At 38.1% G+C, this 20835-nt stretch overlaps 2 protein-coding genes across 6 annotated transcripts in view; both read right to left on the reverse strand.

Annotated features, from left to right (window-relative positions):
- Positions 1 to 1016: 1016 nt before the first annotated feature.
- LOC127646975 (claudin-34-like) lies at positions 1017 to 5376 on the reverse strand. Its single transcript, XM_052130984.1, has 2 exons — positions 5282 to 5376; positions 1017 to 2842 (listed from the first exon to the last, which is right to left on the reverse strand). The coding sequence occupies exon 2, from the start codon at positions 2741 to 2743 to the stop codon at positions 2000 to 2002; it is 744 nt and encodes a 247-aa protein (XP_051986944.1). The 5' UTR covers positions 2744 to 2842; positions 5282 to 5376; the 3' UTR covers positions 1017 to 1999.
- Positions 5377 to 5911: 535 nt separating this feature from the next.
- The window catches only part of LOC127646417 (protein Shroom2-like), an 86693-nt gene continuing 71769 nt past the window's right edge, over positions 5912 to 20835 (reverse strand). For 2 of the 5 annotated variants that reach the window (XM_052130037.1, XM_052130038.1), the window contains exons 6-10: positions 19722 to 20285; positions 18026 to 18604; positions 17091 to 17271; positions 16256 to 16528; positions 5913 to 8450 (exon numbers count right to left, since the gene is read on the reverse strand). In XM_052130037.1, the coding sequence (XP_051985997.1) occupies positions 8178 to 8450; positions 16256 to 16528; positions 17091 to 17271; positions 18026 to 18604; positions 19722 to 20285 (1870 nt within the window). In that variant the 3' untranslated portion in view covers positions 5913 to 8177. Of the gene's footprint in view, positions 8451 to 16255; positions 16529 to 17090; positions 17272 to 18025; positions 18605 to 19721; positions 20286 to 20835 lie in introns of all 5 variants that reach the window. The other 3 variants (XM_052130039.1, XM_052130041.1, XM_052130042.1) reach the window with 2 other exon arrangements.

Below are 20835 nucleotides of genomic sequence, written 5' to 3' on the forward strand. Positions count from 1 at the left end.
TTTTTTTGCGCCCCACTTGACAATTCGCAAGAAAACATGTGATTGTCCGGTGGTCACGCCTCAATAGTTTAGCTATTTCAAGTGTGTTGCATCTGTTTGAATTTCATTTTACAATATTTGACTTTTAAGTGCCAGTAAAATCTATTTTTTGGCCCATTTTACTTGAGGTAATGAAGCTGCTTAATAACTATGCACACCTTGATGTAAGGTGTTAGTCAATTTCGCCACACCCTCTCTCATTACACAAATACATAACACCTGAAAATGATTGAATTCAATAAGCATTCAAGTTTATATGGTTTGGAGTTGGAAAATGTGCATGGAAATAATGATAAGATCAGAATATTCACTTGCCAAATAATTGGGCATGCAGTGTATTAGGAACGCTATGTTCCTAATAAAGTGCCCTACGTGTTCTTCTGCTGTTGTAGCCCATCTGCCTCAATGTTGTGCATTGTGAGATGGTATTCTGTGGTTAAAAGTGTTTATCTGAGTTACCGTAACCTTTCTGTCAGCTCAAACCAGTCTGGCCATTCTCCGTTGATCCGCTGAGGTGTTTCTGTCCACAGAACTGCCACTCAATAGATGTTTTTTGTTTTTGGCACCACTCTGAGTAAATTCTAGAGACTGTTGTGTGTGAAAATCCAAGGAGATCAGCAGTTACAGAAATACTCAAACCAGCCCATCTGGCACCAACAATCATGCCACGGTCGAAATCACTGAGATCACATTTTCTGATCTGATGGTTCATCTGAACATTATCTGAGGCTCCTGACCCATATCTGCATGAATATGTGCATTGCAATGCTGCCACACAATTGGCTGATCAGATAATCGCACGAATAAGTAGGTGTACAGGTGTTCCTAATAAAGTGCTCAGTGAGTGTAATGTAGGTAAACTGTTCCTAAATAAAAATAACAGAAAAAAGGAATAGATATGAACAGATATATTTAGACACATTTACACACTTCATTATAACTATTACACAACTACGTAATCAGAGATTTGCTAGGAAAATAGATAAACGTGTTTATTATGGCCATTATAAAATAATAGCATGCACAATGACTGTATTTGATAACAGATACCATTTTTATTGTACATGTCCTGCACATTGTTAAAAAGAAATTGAGAGAATTTTTTTTTTAAAAGTCTAGTATTATCTCTCAGACACTTAACATTATATATTTGATACCAACATAAATGGCCTAAAAAAACAAAACGGGCCAATTTGGTTGCTTAGGAGACCTGCCTGGAGTCACTCAGCACACCCTGGATTCGAACTTGCAACTTCATGTGTGGTAGTCAGCATCTTTACTCACTGAGCTACTCGGGCCACCGTAATTTTCTTTTTGTTAATATAACAGAACGAATTGTGATATAATTATATATTTGAAATAATTAAGTATAATTATATAATTATATATACACATAAATATGGTGTATATATTTTATTATAATTATATATTATAATTATTAAGATAAATACGTTTACTACATTTAACCTGCTAAATTCAGGTGGAAATAACAAATGGAAAGGTTCTGTATTGTCTGTGGGAAGAGTCAATATTTTGCAATCGTGCTGTTGACTACCTGTGCCCCTCAACTTACAATCACAGCTGTGCTGATATTCAGTACATCAGCACAACTAGTTATGTGATACTGCTTTTGTACAACATTCCTAAAAACAAGTTAATATCAGATTCAACATCAAATTTAGACACAACATGGCCAGCTATTATATATAGTTTTGATACATCAATAAAAAAAGTTACATAAAATTAACAAATAACTGGAATTCTATGTTGCAAGTAAAGACAATTGGAGTGATACAAACAGTGAAACTTTCCAGTGCTGTTATACCAGAAATAACTGTTGTATAAATTTTTAGATATTTAGCCTGATTCAAAGCTCTAAACTACAGGAATTAGTCAAAGTTCCTGAAGATTTGTGTTTAGAACCTTTGATGTTCTTCCAGAGAATGATCATACTTTATCATTAAAGGTTCCCCACTGACTCAAAGGCTGGGTTGATCCTTCCCTCATCCGTACTCTCTGTAATTGTACCAAGAAAGTCATCAGCCTTGAGATTTACATTACCCAAATGTTCCATGGCCCCACTTTTAGGCGTTTTAGTTTTGATGGGATGTGTGAAGCACAGGAAGATTAGTCCACTTATTATAAGTAATATAGATGAGCCAATCCCAATCCCAATCCCTGGACCCACTTCCTGTCTTGATGGGGCAGGAGGTATGTAGAAGTCTGGGGGGAAGTCTATTGTGAGATTTGACAATACAGAAGTCATATTCCAGAGCACAGGGACAAGTGAGCATGCTGCAGTTAGCCAGTACAAGGCACCCGCTATCACAAAGGTCAGTCTTACATGCCCACTGTGAACCCCAAAGAATGCATTTCTAACAGCATATCCAGCCACCAGGTTTGCAGCCACCCCCACGCCAATGGCGGTCATGCAAAGAACCTGGGCGGCGGCTATCTCTGGAGGTGTGAACGAATCTGTAAGGCTGATGCTTTTGCAGAACTCAGACGAATCCAAAATGTGTGTGTTGAAACAGACCCTCCATACGCCCACCCAGGCCAGTCCTCCAGTGATGACAGAGTGATCATCCACGTACCATATCCTCCAGTCGTTCACCCCAGAAATGGATGCTATCAGAATCCAGCCTACAAACCCAAGCACCAGACCCAAGAACTGGTGATGGGTTGACTGGACCAGGTAAGCCATGGCTAAATCTGCAGAGAATCCAGCATCAGCAATGAATAATTCCCTTCAGGCCTGCACACTCTTCTTTTAGACCATGGTGGCGTTTCATTCACAAGACTTCTGTCAGATCGAATACATAAAGTTAAAATGTTATTTTAATCTTAAAAGTCTTTGGTGGCGAGAACTAAAAGTAATCACATTTGTCCATTAAATACAAAAACAATTCCAGACAGGGCTGTGCACAAACATTTGAGGGGCGGTGGCCCAAACCAGATAAAAGGGCAATTTATACAGTACACTACACAGCAAATAATAAGGACATTTTCTCTGTCATTTAATCACATTTATCCAGATGTTTGGCTGTCTGGCATGTGAAACAGGAAATGGTAATCAATCAGGAAAAACTGTATCAATCAGGGGTGTCAAGTTCAATTTGGGACGAGCTCTGGATTAGACAAAAGTAATCGTATGAGGGTCAATTTCTTTTATTATAAAAAACAACAACAAAACAACTAAAAACCTTAGTGAACTCATGAAGAGAGCATGCACATCATGAGCTGTTCTAGATCTTAAAAAATTCCTGTATTAACTTTATGCCACTCTAATAACTAATTAGTTAAAATAAAGGGAACTGAAATGTATTAATTTAATTCACCATGAGGGAATTCCTTTAGATTACATGCATACCAAACTGTTAATTAAATGTATATTCAGAGTTCGATACAAATGAAGCACAATTAACAACATTTGTGGCATAATGTTGATTACCACAACAAATATTTTGACTCTTCAATTGTTTATAAAAAAATAAAAAATAAGTTACAGTAAGTTATTTACAATTTCCAAATTGCCAGTCCATAAAATCTAAAATACGCAAAAGTATTCAAAAGTATAGCTATGCATATATTATACTGGTTATCATAATTTTTATGTGATAAAATCACTTACTTTATCTGTGTAAAGTTATATCCAAAACCAGGATTACAGGATTTTGTTGTCATGGCAACTACATTTTTAAATTGGACATGACTTTACACAGATAAGGTTAGTATGCAATTTTAACGCACTAAAAACAGTGTGCATTTTAATGGACTTTTCTTTATTTTATTTATATATATTAATTAGTTATGAGTATAAATAATTTTCTGTGGAAATCAGCATTATGCCACAAATGCTGATAACTGAGCTTCACTTGTATTTAACCCAGAATATTTATTTAATATTGACAAGAAAAGAGGAAATACTACTCTTGGCTCAATAAAAGCCATTTACAGTCGAACAGTACCACAAAATTAGACATGAAAAATGTACAGCTCTTTTTAACAAAAGGTTTGCCACTCATTCAAATTCCGGCAGTATTGATCAAATACTTAGTGATGGGGCATAATTGTGCTTTTATTTTTGTTTCCTGTTTTCCATGCTTCCTTGACTTGTTTGGACTTCTTGTCTTCATCATACCTGATATAAACGGACTGTCTGAAGGCTTACTATTTGAATGCATTAAATTAAAAGTTGTTGAATGGAGTTGCTGAATGAAAATAAGAAAGTCAGTTTACATGTACATCTTGATTTTTAGATTAAGGTTTTATTTTTTAGATATATTAAACCTAGCAAGTTAGATTATTATACAGTATTTTAGCTTATTAGCTTTTAAAGTATTTTAAGTCATCTTGAGGCCCCCTAGTGGGCACCAGCTCCCTCACTGATACCCACAGTGTTAAATGGATATAAATGCAAACAGAGAAATGGTTTACTGTTTATAATGAAATTCCTTCAAAGAGACTTTTTATTGGCCTTTTGTCTTAACTGATAGTACAGTAGAGAGGAGACAGGAAAGAAGAGGGAAAGAGAATAGGTCATGACGCAGGTTGGATTCAAACCTGCATACCCAAGAGTCCAATAGCTATTTAGGTGTAGCAAGCACACAGGCATCACCTACTAGGCTATATCTCTGAGAGTAAAAGCAACGAAGAGCAATGTTTCCAGAGGAAGGAAAAAGGACACTGAGCATTGAAGGCCAAGCACAAGACTATGCAAGGCCAAACATGGAAGCCTTCAGACAGTGAAAGAAAGGGAGGGAACTAATGCTAATATTTCCTGCTTGGCTCCCTGCACACCTGGGGTTGTGGAATGTTTCCAGGATAAGATGAAAGGTCATTTGCAGTAATCAGTTCTTAATGCACAGGAATCAGAGATCGGGGGAAAAAATGAAAAAGAAAAAGTAAAGAAAATGTACTTACACATTCAGTATAGCATTGGGGAATTGCTCCAAAATTTTAAGTTTCATTATCATACTATAAAATCCCCAAAACTCCCCAATGATAAGTTGGTAACTGCTTAATACTACACAGCCCAAAAATGTACAGTATAGTTTCCTTTTATCCGTTACTAATATAGACTATTAAATGCATAGACTAGTGGTATTTGTTTACTAGTCGTAACCTTTTCTCCAGCTCTTGTTATCCTCAGTTGTAACTTCTCAAAGTTGAGAAAAAGACTTTTTACTAAACATGTTATACAATCATTCCAATGTTAATATGTACATACAAAAACACTTACCTCTGAAAAAGTTTAAGGTCTGAAGCATTTTCGATACTATAAATTGTAAATCATAGTTCAGCCCAAACAAAGCATTTGTCACCTCCACTGGTCAAACAAAAGTAAAAAATGAGAACTATTTGAACTGACACATACAGAACAAACACAGCTGTGGTTAATGATTAATGGATCACATACAATAAATAGAAGGGAGAGGGTGTGGAGGATCAATCAATGTAATGTTTCTCTGTACTGGATCACTGAATTGCATGTTACAATTGCAATACTCTTGTAATTGTTGTTGTTACATAGACAGTCAATTCAACTGGTTAGGACCTTTTGTGCGCTTTAATACTTTTGACAGTAATATACTAAACAGAAAGTGTATTACAATTTATGTAGAAATACTATGTAGAAATATTATTTAGTCTGTGTAGACTCATGTGGTTCTGTGTTTGTCCTATGTTGTTTTTATGTAGCACCATGGTCTTGGAGGAACGTTGTCTCATTTTGCTGTGTACTAACTGTATATGGTTGAACGACAATAAAAACCACTTGACCTTTTATCAGAATAGAAAATATATTTAGTTATATACATGTGTAATATTGCATAACTAGTTATATTGCATAAACTCCTCGGAAGAATAAACCTTGCATCCCAGCAGATCAATATACTGTACATATTCAATTGCAGTTATGTAAGCCATGCTATTACCTGCTATCTGGAGTATCTTACAGATATGTCAAAGCCTCCTCCCTGATTGCCCAATGCAGCAGTGTTGTGTCTAGAGTTAAATATTACTGAAACAGTAATGGTGATCAGAGCAATGGTGATCATTTTCACAAATAGGCTATACATCTATTAAAATAGTTTATTAATATACAGCAAAACACTTGTGAACGCTAAATTTATTGGTTAATTGCTGAATGTGCAATTGCAAATCATCACATATTTGTGGATCGCCTTGGATTTGTGAGAGGATCTTTTTTTTTTTTTTTGACAGAAATTCTCACAAAATACACTTTGTAAAGAATATCCTCTTTAGACAATCAGATGGGACATTTTCAATCTAGCCAGTAACTGCTATCTGCATTGTACAGATACGTTCATTTATGCAACTTCAGTAGTACACACTGCACCTTTTCTGCACAATGAGTCTTTTATGGAAAAGAGCTTTTACCACATTGTAATATATATTATAGAAAAGCCCATCAGGATTGATTAAATAATAAAAAGTTAGCTCAACATGAAAGGTTGGAAGAATTGGAAAAAAAAAAAATAGGTGGGATTGGTGACATCAAACAAAAAGAAAAGTGGTTTCAGAGGCGGAGCTATTTACTGGATTTTGATAGAGTTGAATGGATTACTTTTATGCTTCATTTACATGTTTTTGAACCTTCAAAGTTCTGGTCACCATTCACTTGCATTGTGTGGAACTACAGAGCAGAGATATTCTTCTAAATATCTTTGTTTTTGTTCAGCAAAAAAAGAAAAGAAAATCCCACATCTGGGATGGCATTAGGGTGAGTAAATGATGAATTTAATTTTTTGGGTGAACTATCCCTTTAAGTGCATTATACTTATGACAGTGCTCAAATCGTGCCACAACGTAAAACTACCATCAGTAGTTTTTTTTTTCTTCTTTCCTTATTTAGGTCTCTAATCGCTTCACAAAGTATGGGAAAATATAGTTTTAGAATTAGATTATGCATATTTTAATTGTTTCTGTATATGTGATCAGTGCCATCATTTGGAGTCACTTTGACCCACATACATAAACACATGGAAAAACGGAAAAAGGAAAGGAATCAGACATGTAATCATTTGAATGTTGGCTGAGACTTTTCTTTTGTCCATTTTGAGACCATTCTGACTCCATAAAATATCTAAACAAGAAATCTTACAAACTTTATACACGAGACTTGGAGCAAAAGGCAACTGGTATTTTATAGACAAGCACTGAATCCTTAATCACATAATATTATTTAGTTTAGGCAAGTCTCTTAGATTCTTTAAACAAAAGAATACTTACATTGAATCCTAATTCTGACGTTACAATGCATTTTACGGTGATATACATCTATAAAAAGCGTGATGACTAAAGTGGTAGTTTGCTTAGCTACAATAAAGTGAAAGGGTACAATACTAGCCTATTCTAGTTATATACAAGGATTCAAAGGACTAAAATAAATTACTAAAATCAACATTGAATTATTTTAAACATGACCAGAATAGTTGGGCATATCATTTGAAATAATGCACCATTAAAATTCATTCTTGGAAGCTGATTTCAACCTTCTGATGTAAATGGCATCACAGCATTCGTAAGACAAGCATGGGTGGAAAATGAATGCAACCTGAATGGAAATGATTTTGCAATTCTCTGTTTGAGTGTATGTCTACATGTTAATGTATAAGGGTTCAGGCTGAGACACTTTAAAGATGCATCTTTCATTGCCCTCTAGTGATTAAAAAGCTACAGCACAGTGAGCGCACATAGCATGTACAGATAGGTACATTGTGCAAACAGTGCTATGGTCTGTATTTAAATAGTTCTAAAAAATAAAAAAACGGAAAAGATTCTTCAAAATTATTATTATTTCACCATATATTTTAATGTTTTGTAACATTGAAAGGTCATGAAAACTTAAGAACAGTTATCTCGGAATGCTCTACAAACAGTAACAACAGTATTCTCTATATAATAAGGTTTTCTCAAATCACAATCTGAAAGTGCCCAGCACTAACAGGGTTTTAAAAACATTTTGAGTATTTCCAAAATAGTATCTGCTCTAGGGGAGACAGGGATTCCATTTGCAGTAAATAGACCAAGTTAAGTACTGCTTTAGAAGCCTGTTATTCAGGGTGCGTCAGAATATTTGCTCTGAATCACTGCATTGACCAGGTTTGAAGTCCTCAGTTGGTTGTACGCTGATCCATTGGGAGACTGTCCATCAGACAATTGAGCTGTTCCTCGCCGAGTTTGATCTTGTCCTCAAGCTTCCGTTGCTCAATAATGAGGGCCGACTTCATCTTTACAAAGTGCTCATAGTCAGCCATGCTCTCCTCTGGCAGGTAGCTGGCCAGGATCTCATAAACCACACGCTCTCTCCTATCAAGGTTTTCTTTTAACTCCTTCGCATCCTCATGTTGACAGATGAGCAGTTTACGCTTCTCTGTCAATGTACGCTGCAGTAGGAAGAAGAGGATGAACATTAGAGCATCTTTGCCTAACACAAGGACTAAAACATGAATATATGTTTACTTAAATGCATTTTAAAGGGATAGTTCACCCCAAAATAATTTAAATTCTCTTTTCTCCCCCTCCTGCCATCCCGGATGTGTGACTTTCTTTCTTCTGCTGAACACAAATGAAGACATTTAGAAAAATACCTCAGCTCTGTAGGTCCATACAATGCAAGTGAACAGTGGTCCAAAAAGCATATAAAAGGCAGCATAAAAGTAACCCATATGACTCCAGTGGTTATATTAATATCTTTAGAAGTGATATGACGGGTGTAAATGAGAAACAGATCAATATTAAAGTACTTTTTTACTATAAATTCTCCTCCGAACCCAATAGGTGGTGATATGCATGAAGAATGCGAATTGTCAAAAACAAAAAAAGAATGTGGAAGTGAAAGTGGAGATTTATATTATAAAAACAGGAATTACATATTGATGTGTTTCTGACCCACACCTATCATGTCGCTTCTGAAGACATGGTTTTAACCACTGGAGTCAAATCGATTATTTTATGTGACCTCCGTTCTTTTTGGACCTTCAAAGTTCTGGCCAGCATTCACTTGCATTAAATATTCTTCAAAAAATCTTTGTTTGTGTTCTGCGGATTAAAGGAAGTCATACACATCTGGGATGGCTTGAGAGTGAGTAAATGATGAGAGAATCATTATTTTTGGGTGAACTATCCCTTGAAGTATCTGGTAGCCCATTTAAACATACCGGTATATACCTGTACATCTGAATAATTAAATTGAATAATTCATATATTTTTTATATTTGTGTTGGCAATTATGAATACTGCACAGATTTTTATGCTCTTTTTAATTGCCGTTAAGTTTCCTAAAGGCAGACCTTTTCACCCTGCTCCTTGTGTCATACTATTTTGCATATGAGAGTGCCAAGAAAAGAGATATATTTTAATAGCACCTCATTGCTATTAAATGCCACGTGATGCCATGCGAGGTTTAGACGTGTGAATGGTGAGCTCTGCACACTTTGCTAGTTTTAACACTATTAATGACATAAACCAGTGAGATTCGATACACACTGTTCCATAACTGTTCTAGGAGGACAACATGTAAAAGATTTCAAAATCCTCAGGCTCTGGAGACATTAAAAGACACTTATGTGCTCATGCTGACACCCAGAACAGGCCCCGAGCCAGGGAGCCGATTTGGTTGGAGAAATTCAGCGAGAGATGCTGAATATATCGGCAATGCTGACGAAATGTCATTGCTGACTTGGAGGATCTTGCTGTAATATGTCAATCGATCACTGCCACTGAGACAAAATTCACTGAGGTGGTTACAAGAGGAGGATGTTGAGAAACGGATCGATTATCTGGAGTCATCGGAGAGGTAATTATCTGCTAATCTGTTAGCGACCAAGGTGGATTTGGAGCATGTCTGGGAGAAGTTGGAGGACATGGAGAACCGTAGCCGGCGGAAAAACATCCGAATCATCAGAATTCGTGAGGCTGAAGAGGGTCTGGACAGGCTCTTTCTGAATCTGCATGATATAACAGGCCATAAGCTGGTAGTCGAGCGAGCTCGCAGGGATCTGGCTCGGTGATCTGCCAAGGGAGACAGGCCCTGATCAATTCTGGCCAAATTTCTGAGATCATCCGATAAAGATCTTGTTACACAAGGCGAGGTGTAAAGGAAGGCTTTTTTTGGAAGAACCACAGCATTTTCTTGTTCCCAGACTTTGCAAATTCAACAAGAGAGAAACGTGATCGATTCAAGGAATCCAAGAAAATCTTACATCCAAAATTGAGAACAGACGCCAAGGATGGCCGTAAAACATTCACATGCCCACAGCAAGCGATGTCCTGCATAAAGTCAATTGAGTAAGTCATCTTGTACTCACGTTGCAGCCGAGTGGACCTACTCAATGAACATTCACTTGACTGTTCGAGGAAACGGCGTGCCTTTTTTATTCTTTTGTTGCTGATTTTGACAGTTTTGTGGATGAATCTGCACGCGCTTTGTGCTTATGCCTCCTATTGGCTGGAGTATGTTTTGTGGAGTATTTCTTGCAAGACACTGGAGTGATTGGGTAATTTGTTGCACTCGTGTAGCAGATGAATGGGCCGGCTCACTGAAGGAAACTGAGCACCATTTTTATTTCTCTTTGTGCTGGTTCTGCCTAGCGTTTGACTTGTGGAGTAACACACCTTCGGGACAGTAATGTGGATGAATCCACATGTTCTTTATGTTTATTCTGCCTATTGGCTGGTGTTTGTTTTATAGATTATCTTTTGTTTTGTAATTCTGTCTCACTAAATTTTATTAGAAACACCAGACTTGAGCAATCTGATGGCAAGTTGTCATGGGGCTCTCGTAGGCATACGTGAACTGTTTGAGTTTAGAGTGATGGACGGCAGTTGCTGCTGTTGAGCACGGGGTTAATATGCACGTTAATTAAGCAAAAGTGTGCAAGCCCCATAGAGCAACATTGACACACAGGATGTGTAAAAATCTTGGTCTTGCAGATATTTGGAGACTTTTGAACCCATCTGGTAGAGACTATACATTTTTTTTAATCAGTCCATAAGATTTATTCTAGAATAGATTTTTTTTTACATTCAAGTCCCTCATTTCATATGTTGTTGATTGCTCAATCGGAAACATTTTAGTGTCAGATCACGCCCTGGTGCTTTAGAGGCGTTACCACATATGGAGAAAAGGATATCAAATAGTTATTGCTTTATTGTATCCCTTTTACAAAATTCTGAATTCCAACAAATGTTAAAGGCGGAAATCAATGTTCATATGGAGACCAACTGGTCCTCAGCATCCACTGTGGGCTTAGGAGGCACTTAAGGCAGTTCTTAAGGGCCAGATCATACAGTATGCCTCATTCACAAAAAAATCCAAAGCACGAGAACTTGTGGAGTTGGAAGGGAATATTAAAAGTGCCAAGGCAGAGCTGAAGCACCGAATGTCGTCTGATGTCCTCAGATAATTGACCCGATTGAAATACAGATATAATACTATTTTGTTGTGGAAGGTGGAGTTTTGGCTATTCAGGGAAAGACAGTCATACATCGGAGTCGGGGGACAAGGCAGGAAAACATCTGACTAAACATATATAAAACAGAGAGAGTCTTTTTCTACATTCCATCAGTGAAATCTGCTGGTGGTGAAATATTTACCATTCATTGGTATTAATGATGCTTTTAAAGAATTATATCTTGATCTCTATAGTTCCACGTCTTCGTCTACTGATGATGATATTAGAAACTTTGGGGAACCATTAGAACTTACTAAACTGATTAAAATAAATAATTATCTTGATTCTGAGATAACCTTGGAGGAGCATGGCAAGGTAATTAAGGCCTTGCCTACAAGCAAGGCTCCGGGGCGAAATGGCTTTGCTGCTGAGTTTTTTTAGATCTTATGCTACAGAATTGGCTGCACTTTTGCTAGAAGTTTATACGGAATCATTAAAGAATGGATAGCTTTCCACAACCATAACACAAGCCTGGATCAGTCTGATTCTTAAAAGGACAAAGATTCAAGTGAGTGTAAGAGTTACCATCCAATTTCCCTGATCCAGCTATTCTTTAAAATACTGTCCAAAATTTGGGATAACCGAATAAGTTATGACATCTCTAATACATATAGTTCTGGTGGGGTTTATTCAGGGCCGTAGCACTTCTGATAACATTAGGCGTTTCCTCAATATCATGTAGTCAGTGACGAATGATCAGACTCTGGTCGCTGCATCTCACTTGACAACAAAAATGCATTTGATATGGTAGAATGGGATTATCTTTTTAAGATTTTGGAAATGTACAGGTTCGGGAATACTTTTATTGGTTGGATTAAGTTGCTTTCTAGACACCCGTTAGCAGCGGTACAAACGAATGGATTAATTTCAGATTATTTTACTCTGGATAGGGGCACCTGGCAGGGTTGCCCTCTTTCCCCATTATTGTTCGGTCTTGCTCCGGAACCATTAGTATCTGATAATATTTTACAGGGGTGGTAGCGGGAGGTGTGGCGCATAAGCTTTTGCTTTACGCAGATGATATTTTATTATTCGTCTCAGACTTTACTAGATCTATGCCGTGCTTCTGCAGAATTATTAAATCCTTTTCTAAATTCATGGGATACAAAGTAAATTGGTCTAAATATAAAGCTTTGGCTCTGACAGCATACTGCCCGGTAACGGCTTTTCAGCTGGGTGCCTTCCAGTGGCCCAAACAAGGCATTAAGTATTTGGGTATTTTATTCCCAGCAAATTTGTGTGATTTTGTTAATTTTGACCCTTTAATAAAAAGGTTTTCGAAGCGATGTGGGTAGGTGGGCTTTATTACATTTATCTATGATTGATATGGTTAATGATATTAAAATGAATAGTAGTCTAAAAATCAACTACCTGTTACAGTCTCTTTCTATAGATGTCCCCCTCTCTTATTTCAAGCAATTTGATAGCATAGCAAAGTCCTACCATTGGAATGGTAAATATCCCAGATTACATTTACTTAAGTTGCATATGCCAATTGACAAAAGGTAGGCTAGGCCTACCCAAGATTTAGTTTTATTATTATACATTCGGTCTCAGACATTTGGCCCATTGGTCACTTCCACCTTAGAGAGCCCCTCCCTGGTTTTGTATCGAACAGGATGTTCTTGCCCCTATTCCGCCATTGCAAAGCCTTTCTATCAAACTAATCTGAGAATTTAAGTTACACTCCATTATCTTGCATTTGCACTCAGTATGGACAAACGTGTCCAGAGTGTTTAATTCTCACATTTATTTAAATGTTGCCTCGAGCCAAGATTTGGGCTGAACCCAAACTTATGTATTAATAAGTCCCCTTTCTGCTTGTCAGAGTGGATTGTGAGGGAGGTTAATACACACAATGAGTGTGATATGAGAGTGGAGTGTTGAGATCCTTTGAAAATTTGGTTCAACAATTTGGGATTCCTAGATCTCAGTTCTTTAAGTATTTACATCTACGCCACCTGCTCTGTACTATTTTTGGGAGTAGCATGAAGCCCCCTAAAGCAGCAGATACTCTGAGAGAGGTGATTACCGCTTTTGGAACAGTTAATGAGGCACCAGTGTATTTACTCTCTGCTAATTCAGAGTCTGGGGGATGGAGCTATGGGAGAAAGATTTAAACTTGGTATTGGAGTAGGGAGTGTGGGCTAGGACTCAAAAAAATGTCATGTCTGCATCTAGAGATGCCTTATGCAATTCAAGATTTTACATTGATTCTATTGGACCCCATCTAGATTGCATAAGCTTGGTCTTAAAGACACACCACCTGCTGGCGATGCCAATCAGTAGATGGAGACACAACCAGAGTTTTTTTTGTGGTGTGTTAAGATCCAAGAATTTTGGTTGAAGGTTCAGAGTTTTACGTGTGACGAATTGGGCACTAAAATTTTATTTTGCCCCAGGCTGTATTTTAGGCGATTGGGCGGTCATCAATATAGGGAATACACACATAAAATGTTTTGTCCTTACCAGTGTTATGATTGGCAGACATTGTTTTAAGGGGGTGGAAGTTGGCTAGAGCACCCTGATTTCAAGAGTAGTGCAAGGAGATTGGGAGAGAGGCGGCTTTCAAGGAAGTGTAATCTATAAGGCTGGGGAACTTGGATTCATTTGTTGGGAAAAGGAGCAGCTACTTGGCGTCCTTCGAGGGCTCTCGGGAGGGGCAGTGGAGAGAGAAGTAGAGTTTTAAATGCGTGTGATAATTATATATATATATATATATATATATATATATATATATACACAGTGAGGAAAATAAGTATTTCAACACCCTGCTATTTTGCAAGTTCTCCCACTTAGAAATCATGGAGGGTCTGAAATTGTCATCGTAGGTGCATGTCCACTGTGAGAGACATAATCTAAAAAAAAAAATCCAGAAATCACAATGTATGATTTTTTAACTATTTATTTGTATGATACAGCTGCAAATAAGTATTTGAACACCTGAGAAAATCAATGTTAATATTTGGTACAGTAGCCTTTGTTTGCAATTACAGAGGTCAAACGTTTCCTGTAGTTTTTCACCAGGTTTGCACACACTGCAGGAGGGATTTTGGCCCACTCCTCCATCCAGATCTTCTCTAGATCAGTGAGGTTTCTGGGCTGTCGCTGAGAAACACGGAGTTTGAGCTCCCTCCAAAGATTCTCTATTGGGTTTAGGTCTGGAGACTGGCTAGGCCACGCCAGAACCTTGATATGCTTCTTACAGAGCCACTCCTTGGTTATCCTGGCTGTGTGCTTCGGGTCATTGTCATGTTGGAAGACCCAGCCTCGACCCATCTTCAATGCTCTAACTGAGGGAAGGAGGTTGTTCCCCAAAATCTCGCAATACATGGCCCCGGTCATCCTCCCCTTAATACAGTGCAGTCGCCCTGTCCCATGTGCAGAAAAACACCCCCAAAGCATGATGCTACCACCCCCATGCTTCAAAGTAGGGATGGTGTTCTTGGGATGGTACTCATCATTCTTCTTCCTCCAAACACGGTTAGTGGAATTATGACCAAAAAGTTATATTTTGGTCTCATCTGACCACATGACTTTCTCCCATGACTCCTCTGGATCATCCAAATGGTCATTGGCAAACTTAAGACGGGCCTTGACATGTGCTGGTTTAAGCAGGGGAACCTTCCGTGCCATGCATGATTTCAAGCCATGACGTCTTAGTGTACTACCAACAGTAACCTTGGAAACGGTGGTCCCAGCTCTTTTCATGTCGTTGACCAGCTCCTCCCGTGTAGTTCTGGGCTGATTTCTCACCTTTCTTAGGATCATTGAGACCCCACGAGGTGAGATCTTGCATGGAGCCCCAGTCCGAGGGAGATTGACAGTCATGTTTAGCTTCTTCCATTTTCTAATGATTGCTCCAACAGTGGACCTTTTTTCACCAAGCTGCTTGGCAATTTCCACGTAGCCCTTTCCAGCCTTGTGGGGGTGTTCAATTTTGTCTCTAGTGTCTTTGGACAGCTCTTTGGTCTTAGCCATGTTAGTAGTTGGATTCTTACTGATTGTATGGGGTGGACAGGTGTCTTTATGCAGCTAACGACCTCAAACAGGTGCATCTAATTTAGGATAATAAATGGAGTGGAGGTGGACATTTTAAAGGCAGACTAACAGGTCTTTGAGGGTCAGAATTCTAGCTGATAGACAGGTGTTCAAATACTTATTTGCAGCTGTATCATACAAATAAATAGTTAAAAAATCATACATTGTGATTTCTGGAGTTTTTTTTTTAGATTATGTCTCTCACAGTGGACATGCACCTACGATGACAATTTCAGACCCCTCCATGATTTCCAAGTGGGAGAACTTGCAAAATAGCAGGGTGTTCAAATACTTATTTTCCTCACTGTATCTCAAACATCCCTGTGGTCACACGAGTATACACACACAAGAATATTTTTATTTATATATATATATATATATATATATATATATTTATGTGTATATATATATATATATACACACACAATAAAACTGGATATTATATATATATATTAGTTATATCAGTGCATATAAATGAAAATGAATAAATTGTACTATATTTTATGTTTTGCATGCAAGAAAAAATCAAAGAGAAAAGAAATCAACCTTTTAAACCAGTTCAGAGCATAAATATCATAAATAACATGACATAACTATTGAGGTTTGTATCAAATAACATTAAAAGGTGGACAAATATTAAGATACACAGTTTTTCAGGTTATTTTGCTAAGTTATAGTCTTTCTCCATTCCTCACCCTTTCCTCCACTGAAGTATCTTCCTCCAGGCTGTTGAGGGCATTCTCTACTCTGGCCAGGCGTCCAGACAGAGACAGCAGAAGGTTGACCACTTTATCAAGGTCTCCCACAAACATACGGAACTTGTCTAATTCATTGGGCTTGCAGACACGCTGTACGATGACCTCCACGTCCTCCCCAAGAGCGTTGTTATCCTGCACGTCCTCCTGTAGACTCTCTTGTGCCTCCCGTAACACCTGCAACTTCTTGCTGAGGCTGTCAATCAACTCATGCTGAAGAGAGACAGAAAGACAAACATAATTTTCAGCATCACCACGACCAACAGCAATCATAGTTGGCCACAAGTTTTTCTCCAAATAAAGTACATTGATGTATTTTGCATTTCTAATATAAGTATTTGTTAGATACACTTAATGTTAATTATTCAGTTTTGGATGGAACCAGATAGGTACCCAATTATGATACTTGAAACCACAAAATGTATGATGGTGGTATGAACATACAGTTATGGTATCAGATGGTAATCCCATGGTAAAAATAATGAATGTAATTATTATGAGGTAATAAAAACGGCATGTATAATAAGTATAAAATACTTAGCAATGATGTCAACAATAGTTTTAGATAGAGTACTGCATCTTGCACCACTTGACATGCACAACTTGGACCAATTTCCCATATACCATTGGATTAAATAATTATCATGTTCATATACCACTGCATTTATATGGTAATAATCAATAATGCAATAATCAGATGCAATTTAACATTGAATAAACTAAGTTTTTGATGAATGTAGAACATCGTTGTTGGAGGATGACATCTAAGCAGTACCTTCTTGCTGGCGAGGTAAGTTTCATTGTCCTCTTCCAGCTCCTCTTCCGAGATGTGCTCCACACTCTGATCCTGCATGTCCTTCATCTTGATCAACAGCTCTGCTTTAGGTGCAGATGTACTGTAGTAAGTAGTATTGGTCATTAATGCAGTGGCCGCCACCAGGCTGTCTTCCTCTTTTCTGAGAATCCACAGATGAGTGTCATGAGAAAACATAACCCAACTGATCCAAATACCACAGAACCAATTTAAACTTTTTTAATGCTTCATAATAACTTTCAAGTTTCCAATTCCATGATTAAACAATGTCGTGTCTGAGCAACATAATCGAAACTAAACATAAGTCATCACAAAATGTACTGTAGAAAGTATATTTATCTTAAACAACAGTGTGCCAGATTGCAACATGAGTTAGTGTCCCAGTTTTCAACATGAAAAATAAACCACGTCTATGACTCATAACTTTATTGAGGAAGTAGAATTGGACTGTTTATACTTTAAATATTCTTAGCGTTTTATGAAAACCACATGGGTGGGGCTCAATAACAACCCTAACTTCCTAATAAAAAATAAATATAAACAGTACATTAGACACAATAGTTAAATATGTATTCATTCTTGATTCCTGTAGACCATTTCTATTCCTGTAACTCAATTGCTAGTGCATGGTGTTAGAAAAGCCAAGGTCATAGGTTTAATTAACAGGGAACACAAAAACTGATGAAATGTATGTCCTGAATGAACTTTGAATATAGGTGTCTACCAAAAGCATATATATATATAAATGTAGATAAATGTGTATTTAAGGGAGCGAGTCAATTACTGGATGAATAATTAAATTATTAACGTCTCCTTTTGTGATCCACGGAAGAAAAAAGTAATAAGGGTTTGGAAGAACAGTCGGTGTTAAAAGTAAGTATGTAAGAGGTACTGACTTTTCGACAGAATTGCGAGGGGAGAGTTGTTTAGGTGCAGTTTTCCTGCGTTGCTGAGCCTCTTCCAGTAGATGCTCTTCCTGAGGGAAAATCCCCTCCATCAGATCCATGGTGGTCTTCCTCTTGCTCTGGTCTAAAATGTCCACCAGGGTTTTGTCTTTGTCCATTATGTCTTTAGCCAGATCCTGTCTCTTTTCATCATCCTCTTCCCGGGAAGAATGCAAAGACACTCCATTGCTGCACTGATCCGATGAAGGGCCTGTCTGCAGGCCATGTACCACATGAGCTACTGGGCTCACATTGGTTTGTGGGCCCTGGTCTTTCAGAAGTCCCATGATTGTGTCTTTTGGTTCAGGCACCTGGTCCTTTTGCCTTGTGTAAGCACAGAACAGGGAGTATGACTGATCAGGGTTCCCCAAGCTCTGAAGATGAGTTACTCCAGATCCTTTAGAGCTGAGAGGAGTCTCGTTGGGCAGGTCAAGGTATTGTCGACTTTCTTTTTCTGTGTCACTCTCGGAGTGGACAATCTTAATGGGTACTTTTTTCACTGATGTGTTCTCATTTTTTACCCTATCCATTCTGGAAAACAACAAAAAAACATACAACAATAGAAATTATGTGATACTCTGCTATACATGAAATACAAATATCAGGGTTTCTACACTTTTTGGTCAACTGAACTCCTTGAGCTTTTAAGATAGCTTATTTAGAAGGATTTTGAGAAGGATTTTTTAAATTAATTTTGGGTTTGATTTGCTAATTTGCTTCTAACCTTGTATAAAGTATCTATCTTGTGGCAAAATTTTTTAAAACTGTGTATTTTGAGCGTTTATGGACTGGGCCCCATTTACTTTCATTGAAAGTGCCTTACTGTTACTGTGATATTTGCTTTTTTAGATAAAGAAGTGACGAGTCAAATTTTGCCATGACTAAAAACATGACTTTTTCAGGCCTGAAAAATACATTTACAATTTTTGAATGGGTCTTTGCAAGAATTACTGGCTTGCAATGGGTTACTAGGCCAAATAGTAAACACAGCAGTGAAGGAAAAACAATTTTCATGGGTCTAATGTATGTGAGGATACTCTAATCCCCCCCAACCCCCCCCCCACACCCCCACCAATATGAGCTATTTAAGGCTTCGAACACAGAAAAAAAAATAACCTTGTGAGTTCCTGTGATATGTTCCATACATATGATTAAGAATCATGTGACAATGTCACTGAAGCATCCTCCCCCAACAAGAACATGGTATTCTCCTAACTCTGGACTCATGCCTGTAAAGAGCTATCTGATGGCTAAAAACTATAATACAATGAAAAAGTTGCCACATTGTAGTAAAAATAAGTAAAAAAATAGAGCGAAATCTAAAATAGCGAAAATGAAGTCCCAGCAAATTTTTGAGGTTGAGGGTATTCCACTTATGCCTGATCTGAAAAATTGCAGCACACATGGGCGATCTGCAGTAAGGAAACATATGAATAAGCCCCTTGTATGTGCATGAATACAATAAAGAGACAGCCCAAACAGCACTGTCATTAAATTACTGGGCTGTAAGGAGAGTTTCCAGTGATGATTCTAAGATTGCAGCCGAAAGGAGACCAGCTGTGGTCTGCCAGTGGAAACCTCCTTAAATTGGAGCACAGACCTGAAAGAATTCCTGAACGGAAGAACTTTTAAATACAGAGTGCCTTACCTTCCAGGAGCTTCATCCTGTATGGAGACAGAGACAGGGGGCTTGTCAGTTAGCCTCTGGGGAGCAAACTGGGGCGAGGGTGAACGCTGCCCCTCCATGGTGGGCTGGGTAGGGCCAGTGGTTTGTTGGGTGGGCAGGGCAACCGGAGGGGGAGGAGGTGGAAAGGGAGGAGGAATCAGCTCTTGTTGTAGCTCCTCCTCCCCAATTGGCCCTTTGCTATGCTCCAAGGCAGAGCTTTGATTGTTGACAGGAGAGAATGAGGCCAAAACTCCTCCTTGTGATCCAACCTGGACCTCCTGAAATTTGCCAAGAAGAAGAGGTGTGCCCTCAGGACATTTGTACTTCTCCAGATGGGGCAAGAGAGGAGATTGGAGAACAGCGCTCTTGTTTTTGGAGAGAGCTGGCAGTTCACTGTGAGTGCTATTGTCTGAAAAATGTAGTTCAGGTTTATGTTGACAGGGTGGAGGATCTGATGGCTTTTTCTCCAGGTCTTCAGTCAAAGCTGAAGGAGGTGCTTCTGGTTTACCCTTGCAAATTAGTTCTCTGTATCCTTTTTCATTTAACCTACAAAAACAAATGAGAAGTGCTTTGAAGTCAAGTACTCAATCCACCAATGCACTCTACCAAAGATGCATTTATCAAAGGCCCAGACTTTCAGACAGAATTTATTTGTCCTTCTTGGTGCACAAAGCTGCACTGTGTTGAGCGTAAATCGATAGGCAGGCAGACATTTCTCCCACATTTCACCACCTCTCCATGGTTACTCCTAGGCTGGCTGTCATACCCAGCATATTTCTGTTCCCACAAGCCTGTCATACTGTGGAGAATGAATAATCTTTCCTCTGCAGCAACTGGCAGGGAGAACACTTTTCCCCATCTTAATCCCGATTGTTTTCGTTTATGCTTTTACTCTCCTCCCTGTCTATGAACTCAGATATTATAACTCAGGGAGGCTGGAGGGACAAAAAGGCTGTTATATTACCATTTTATTTAAAATACAGTGCTTAAAGACCAAATTCTTCCATACATACATTTTTTAAAGACTGCCCAATTCACCAAAAACATATTTATACAGTTCAAGTCAAATACTTCAAACCCATTTTAAACATGATAG

The sequence above is a fragment of the Xyrauchen texanus genome, chromosome 7 (genome assembly GCF_025860055.1).
Source record: "Xyrauchen texanus isolate HMW12.3.18 chromosome 7, RBS_HiC_50CHRs, whole genome shotgun sequence".
NCBI classification, from domain to species: Eukaryota; Metazoa; Chordata; class Actinopteri; order Cypriniformes; family Catostomidae; genus Xyrauchen; species Xyrauchen texanus.